Genomic DNA, 7,484 nt, shown 5'->3' with positions numbered 1-7,484 from the left:
AACGATAGGGGCTTTAAAATATAACTTGTGGCTGGAATGCGTGTATGGCAAATCGTACCCACTCGAGGACAAAGTAAATAAGTGCGAATTCAAGATAGTGAATACTCCTATTTACAATGCCAACGATGTGAACAGTCTGTTAAGTACAGTATCTTTTGGGAAGAAAAAGAATATGTAGGAAAAGATCTGCTGGTCATTGTATTCGGTAAACCGTTTGGAGCTGAGAATTAGTCAGGTAAAGCTAATGCAGAACTAAATGTTTATTATATTGCTAACTTTAGCAAGTGTTCTTCTTGTTGTGTTGATTTATATAATAAAGTATATTTGTAAATATTTTTTTCGAACCTGCTACTTTAGTGTAAATTGAAGTGATATTTAATTAAATTTGTTTTTATTTGCTTAAACCAAGAGTCAAAGAAAAAAAGTAATCTGTTGAATTAATCAGCAAATGAGTTATTTTTTTTTATGTCGTTTTGAATTTTTTCCGGATTTCTAGCTTAATAATTACAAATTTTCTTAAATTGTTGTCAGTATATGTCATCATTGGCTTACTGGAGGCTGGTAGTAGAGGAATTTAATTTTACTTTAGGATTTTCCACTAAATTTATTGATAATAATTTGTACTAAATTAATATTTTCGAATATGTTAAGTATCAAACAAAGGACAGGAACCGACCGAAACAATCGGTATATTAATAAGTGATTTTTTGATGGATTTTGGAATTTTTCCCGAAATTTCTAGCTCAATAAATACATATTTCCAAGATGGTAGTCGAGACGGCCAACAATATGGCGAACGCCACACTAATAAAACAGGGTTCCCACGCTCCTTGAAAGTCCTTGAAAAGTGCTTGAAATATTTTGAAGTAATTAAGGGCCCTTAGAAGTGCTTGAAAAAACTTTTAGGTGCTTGAAAGTGCTTGATAAAGTTTACACTGTAAGTTATAATTACGTTGTACATATTTATTTAGGACAAGTTTTTAGTGTGGCACCGTAATTTAATTCTACGATAACTTATTTATGGTATGTTCAAATAGTTGTCATTTTTACATTGAATAATGCCTCGTTTTTCGACGGCATACGATAAGATATCTTCTATGCACTATTTTTATCGGCAGTTATGGTGTCATCAGTGTTTTTGTTCTGACAAATGACGATCACTTTCATTTGCTTTGTGTCCAGATTGTAGAGCATTACTCTATGATTGTCCGTTGCTGCAGCCATGTTGGAATTTGCAGTTTGTTGACTTCGTTCTCGTAAAAATGCCGGGAGGGAAGTGTGTTTTTAGTGATGCGTGGCTCGCAAACGATATTTATTCATTATGGTTAGTGAAAGTGCCTGAAAAAAATAAAGCAAGATGTTCGTTTTGTTCAAAAAATTTTGACATAAGTAGCATGGGTGAAGCTGCTTTGAAATGTCATATTAAAGGTAAGTCATATTTTTATTTGATCCATTATGAATTTTCTGGTTTGTTACAAATTATGTACTGAATTGCTGCATTTGTAATTTTTTTTTATTGAAAATCGGTAAATTGGCATAAAGTTGGTGTTTAGTCTACTCCGATTATCTGTGTTGCGGATTAACCATGCCATATTTCACTTTCACAAACCGTTAAAACAAAAATAACTTTTTTTTTTTTCCGTGCGCGCACAATGGCAACGGAACTTTGTAGCATTTAATATAATGTAATGTATTAGTAATGCAACTTAATATGATGAATCCACCAACAATAATTTTCTCTTTCCTCAGTTGCTATCAGCTTCCTTCATTCTATAATTTCCGAAAATGCCCAAATGTTCAGTAAATGTTTGTATTCAGCCATTCTGCGCTGCCTATCAGCAGCTCTAGAGAGAAAATCTAGAAGCTTCCGGGATAGTTTATACTTTGATACTAAGATGCGCTGGGATGGAAAACACACATTTAATAAACAACAGTCTGGAATTAATTTAACAGATTAAATAATATTTATAATAATAGAAAATGTTAAGTAATTTTTTGTTTTTTAAATTCTCATTGGAACTGAAATATATCTTCGGTATCAATAACTTTATTATTTTGTAACTCAGAAATGTTGGTAATGCATACATGAAAAAAAAGTATGACAATATATTACCGTATTTAGCTTAATATTGTTCATGAAATTTAAATTTAATATAAGTTTGATTAATCCGTAAATGTTTAACATATTTTAAAATGTTTCTTTTGGTATATTTAACTGTACTTCTAATGTATTTATATACGTATTTATTAGTACTGTAAATTAATTTTAACGGGAGTAGTGTGTTGATTAACATTGTAGCCAGCAAGCGCACTTACCTGTTCGTAAAACGAGTTATTTTTATAAAAATTCTCCCTTATGCAAAATAAGTAGGTATGTAACTAACACAGTTTTGACTAGCGCTATGTATTATTGAAAGAAATTAGGGTGTTAATTTAAGGGCTCGATGTTATCAAGGACATCGTCAAGGGGGGTAGGGAGGGGCAGCTGCCTTCCTCTAGAGGAATTAAATTATTTTACTTATTCCATTCCAAGTATTCAGTCTGCACTGCTATAGTCTACTGTTGAAGCATGGCTCTATACATCAACTCGCCGCCCCCCCCCACCCCCCCCCCCCAGGCCATCTACCGGTGACGCTCTTGGATGTTATAGTGTTTAAGATATTTGGGTTACTAACATTTTAGTCATTTTTTGTGACATTGCTGCTTTTAACCGCCTTTTTCTGTTATCTGTGTATTCCTTGCCAATCATCTCAGATACTCGCGAGTGTATAATGTAGTCGGATGCATGCCGGCTTAGGATGCAAGGGTTCTGGGTTCAATTCCCGGGTAAGGCTTTGGTGTACGTAATTTGAACATTGAATGTGGCAGATTTGACTTTTTGGACATTGGCGTAAAGCTGTAGGCCACATAATAAGTAAAAAAATATTACAGTATTTGTATCGCACACAACATTTTGAAAGTAATTTACCAAAATAATTCAAAAATGAGTAGTTAAGAACATTCTAGGTAGAACATTCTAGGTTTTTAGGTCGTGAATAGCTAAGAATTGATTTTGTTCCTCTTCAATGGGACAAAATGTGAGATGCAAATAACACAAAACTAAAACCAAAGTAAGTTGAAACATGTCCTCAGATTTTAATTTGTGCTTTCATCAATGTTTACCCACGTATTTTTGGTAAATTACTTGCAAATTCTCTACATAACCCTACTTTTTAATGGAATGCACATTTTAAGAAAAATTATGTTATACAGAGGAAGTGCCTGAGTGGTTGGCTTAGTTTTCTTAGGACACATTGTTTTGTGATAGTAAATCATAATTATACATATCCTGTTCCATCTCTTTCAGGTAAAAAACATGCTGCTTTCACTGATGCTGCAACAAAATCACTTGGATTGACACAGTTCTTTGGTGTTGAAAACTCCAGCACAGTAAATGTCAAAGCTGAAGAGAATAAAATTAGGCCAGCTTCTGCTTCAGTTGTAGACAGCTGTCATGTTACAAGTGTTAGTAGTTGTAGTAGCAGTTCCAGTCCTTCAGTATCTTCACATTTCAGTGGAACAGATGTTATGAATGCTGAAATAAGATGGGCTTTGAAATGTGCAACCAGTCATTACTCACTTAATTCGTGCGAAGGACTTCCAGAACTATTCAAGAATATGTTTCCTGATAGCAGTATTGCGAAACAGTTTTCATGTAGTGCCACAAAATGTGCATATATGATATGCTTTGGACTTGCACCACACTTCAAGGCTGCTATCTTCAAGACTGCCAATGAAGTGGAACACTATTGCCTGTTGTTTGATGAGAGCTTAAATCTTTCTAATCAAAAGAAGCAAATGGACATACACATCAGATTGTGGGACCCAAACAGCGATGAGGTAGTTACAAGGTTTTTCACATCTGTATTTATGGGACATTCCAGCGCAGAAGTAACCCTATCAGCTTTGCAAGAAGCAACAGAAAAGTTGAATCACTCAAAACTGCTTAACTTGTCAATGGATGGTCCAGCTGTGAACTGGAAGCTATTTAATATTCTGCAAGCTGAATCAAAAAAGGATTTTGGTTGCACCTTAATAGATGTAGGCAGTTGCACTCTTCACACTTTGAATAATTGCTTCAAACATGGCAGTAGATCTACATCTTGGGATATTGACAGTTTTTTGGTGAGCATATACTGGCTTTTTAAAGATTCTCCAGCTCGCAGGGAAGATTATTTGAATCTTTCTGTAAACAAAAAACTCCCCTCTAAGTTTTGCAAACATCGTTGGTTGGAAAACGTTCCAGCAGCCGAAAGAGCACTCGAAATTTGGGACGACTTGAAGAAATATGTCGGAGAAGTTGACAAGGGACATCTTACAAAAATTAAATGTAAGTCTTACCTTATTGTTAAGGAGGCATGTCAGGATGTTTTGATGCCAGCAAAGTTGAACATTTTCCTTTCGGTCGTCAAACTGTTACAACCTTTTCTTACGAAGTATCAAAGTGACAAACCACTCTTGCCTTTCTTAGCTGAAGATCTAAGAAATATGATTGTTAGTTGCTTGCAGAGTTTCAATATTATGAGGAATGAGTACATTTCGAAATTATCTTCACCATACCAGGTTTCACTCTTTGACTTTAAAGACAGAAAGTGTCTTTTAAGTTCATGCAAAGTTAACTTGGGGTTCATTGCTGATAGACTAGTCAAAGAACTTGTTCACAAAAGGGAAGTTTCAGAAAAAGAGGTACTAGAACTCAGACATGAAACACAGAATTTCATTTTCTTGATGCTTGAAAACCTAGTGGTAAAATCCCCAATCAAGTATGCCTTCGTTCGAAGCCTTTCGTGTCTTGATCCAAGATTTATGCTAACCGATAGCCACAGCTGCTACAAGAAGATGAAGCAGATTTTGTCAATTATTGTAAAGGCTAAACAACTTCAGGAAAAGATGTGTGATGAAATCCTGTTGGAGTATCAAGAATTGCTCCGATATGCTCATGAAAACAAAACAGCATTTAGTGACTTTTCCCCTGATGTGTCTCGAATTGATGTTTTCTTTCGCAATTACCTTGGTGGTGAGAAAAAGTTTGTGAAACTGTGGCCAGTTATAAAAATGCTTTTAATTTTTTCACATGGCCAAGCAGCTGTAGAGCGAGGGTTTTCTGTTAATCGCCATATAGAAGTGGAAAATCTAAAGGAAGATTCGTATGCAGCAAAGAGATTAACCATTGAAGAGGTCAGAAAATGTGGCGGTGTTACAAATGTTCCTCTAACAAGAGAGTTGCGGGCTTCTGTTGCAGCAGCTCGTCAGAAGTACATGTCATACTTGGAAGAGGAACGCAAGAAAAAATCTAATGCGCTGGAAAAGAAACGTAGTCTTCAGTTAAGTGAGGAGTTAGAAGTTCATAAAACAAAGAAGATTCGACTACAACAAACAATAGACAGTCTCCAAAAATCTGCCGATGAACTTGCTGAGCAGGCAGAAAAAACTGAAAATGTGAACTTGATTATCCAGTCAAACAGTTTTAGAAAGACAGCTAAAGAAAAGTTACTTGAAATTAAAAAGATAGAAAAGAAAATTCAAGAAGTATCTGAAAACATGAGGAGAGTAAAATAATCAAAATTGTTATATTTTGTTGTGCTATATTAAATATTAATATCATGAACCTTTGAGAGATGTACTGTAAACTGTCTAATATGAGTACATTCCTATTTTCTAGTAGTAATGAGTAAAAAGTGCATTAATATTATTATCTTGATATGCAACCTGTAATTATATGTGCGTGTAGATGTAAAACTATGCAGTAACTTAGCATGTTGTAAATTATGCAGTTGATAAATATTTGATATTGCATCATTGGTATGTATTTTTGCCACACTCTTAAACATAGCATTGTTATGAACAGGAATTCTGTAATAATGGGACTGTCAAGGTTATAGTATTTGAAGTTAGGAATTCCATGAGTGCTAATTCAATATTCTTAAATTTAAATTCCTACCAAATACCTACCTAACCAAATGCCTACCTAAATAACTTACTATAATAATTGTGAACCAGTTCGGTATAATGTTAAACTCAGCCAATTTGCAATGTTACTGTCCCTCCGATAAGCTTTTATCTTTTTGTTTATAAGTAATAGAAGGAAAAAAAAAACAATTCTGCACATGTTCATAATATAACTATAAGTACTAAAATTATTTCATAATATTTAAGTCCTTGAAATTTTGGAAAAAGTCCTTGAAAGTGCTTGAAAAGTACTTAAATTTTTTCATCAAAAAGGAGTGGGAACCATGTAAAAGATTACTGCACTCTAACGGGTAAAAATTAAACTAACTAGACGGCAGCGTCCTCTAGTAGACGAATACAAAATGGCAGCTTCCAATAGATGAAAACAAGATGGCGGACGTGACATACTAGCTGGCAATATATCTTCCTTAGCATTGGTGGTGGATGGTGAGTCTATCGGTGGCTTCTGTGGAGGAAGTATCCGTCACCATTTTTATGCTCTCACTTGATTCGAACCGAAGACCCATTAGGGTAGACTGGGTACGGTTGAAACATTTTAGCGTTTATCGTACATTGCGTCGGGATTAGTTAAGCGTGCGGTGACGGAAATATACTAAATAAAATACCATATATCTGTCTACTAACGGGCAATGTTATTAGAGATCACTGTATTGTATTTTATGTGTAAAATCAAATTTAAAAAAAATGTAATTTGTTTCAACCGTCCCCATGCCAGGGTCGGTTGAAACATAGCCTGGGGTCAATTGAAACACTTGCAAAAATACAAAATATAATAAACGAACATGTTTTATTCATCGTGTAATAAAATTTTACGACTCATAATGGCACACTTGAACATCACAAATATATTTTTATTAATATTCAAGTCCTTCATGATACTTATAATCTAGTGCGTTTGTGAATATATGAAGAGTGGTTATCAAGCACAAGTATGACTTTATGTGAAGGAGAAGCATTGGTCTGTTTCTTAAAGTGTTCCAGGAAATGAATAAATGTTTCATCCTGCATCCAGCCAGAAGGATTTGCACTTCCAGCAGATCCTATTGGTCCATTCCCGATAAAGTTATCTTGGTATCGCATTCGCGGAAAGACGATGAATGGAGGAATAGCATTTCCAATGGCATTGACCGCAAAGGCTACTGTGACCAAAGTACCTCTCTCGGCTGAAGTCACTGAACCTAATTGACGAGCACCACATCTAGCTATTCTTCTGTCGGGTTTTTGCACAGTTGTTATGCTGGTCTCATCAGCATTATATATATTTTGTGGTTTAAATTTATAACGGTCCAAGACAATAGCCAAATTTTCGTAGAAAGCATCTACGTTATTTTTATTAAAGCTAGTCGCCCTAGAAAGACTTGTAGCCTGTGTTTCACGTACTGACAGTTCAGGATTTCTTGTCATAAACATGCGAAACCTTTTTACGCCAGCCATTTCGTTGTCATCCCGTCCGAGGTCGTGATAAATCGTAATTG

The 7,484-nt window shown here is 34.9% G+C and overlaps 1 protein-coding gene across 1 annotated transcript; it reads left to right on the top strand.

The window, feature by feature from the left end:
- The first annotated feature begins 828 nt into the window (after positions 1 to 828).
- Positions 829 to 6,113, top strand: LOC134529450 (uncharacterized). Its single transcript, XM_063363557.1, has 2 exons — positions 829 to 1,428; positions 3,347 to 6,113. Exons 1-2 carry the CDS (start codon positions 1,263 to 1,265, stop codon positions 5,596 to 5,598), a joined length of 2,418 nt encoding a protein of 805 aa, XP_063219627.1. The 5' UTR covers positions 829 to 1,262; the 3' UTR covers positions 5,599 to 6,113.
- The last annotated feature ends 1,371 nt before the right edge of the window (positions 6,114 to 7,484 follow it).

This window comes from Bacillus rossius, chromosome 2 (genome assembly GCF_032445375.1).
Source record: "Bacillus rossius redtenbacheri isolate Brsri chromosome 2, Brsri_v3, whole genome shotgun sequence".
Taxonomy (NCBI): domain Eukaryota; kingdom Metazoa; phylum Arthropoda; class Insecta; order Phasmatodea; family Bacillidae; genus Bacillus; species Bacillus rossius.
The sequence above is the reverse complement of the archived record's forward strand: the minus strand, read 5'-3'. Positions and strand labels throughout refer to the sequence as shown.

What these genes read in the sequence shown, in the direction of transcription:
- LOC134529450 (XM_063363557.1), top strand. Translation starts at nt 1,263, where the DNA reads ATGCCGGGAGGGAAGTGTGTTTTTAGTGATGCGTGGCTCGCAAACGAT. An exon ending in TTTGAAATGTCATATTAAAG is followed by an intron (nt 1,429 to 3,346) that starts GTAAGTCATATT and finishes CATCTCTTTCAG; the next exon opens with GTAAAAAACATGCTGCTTTC.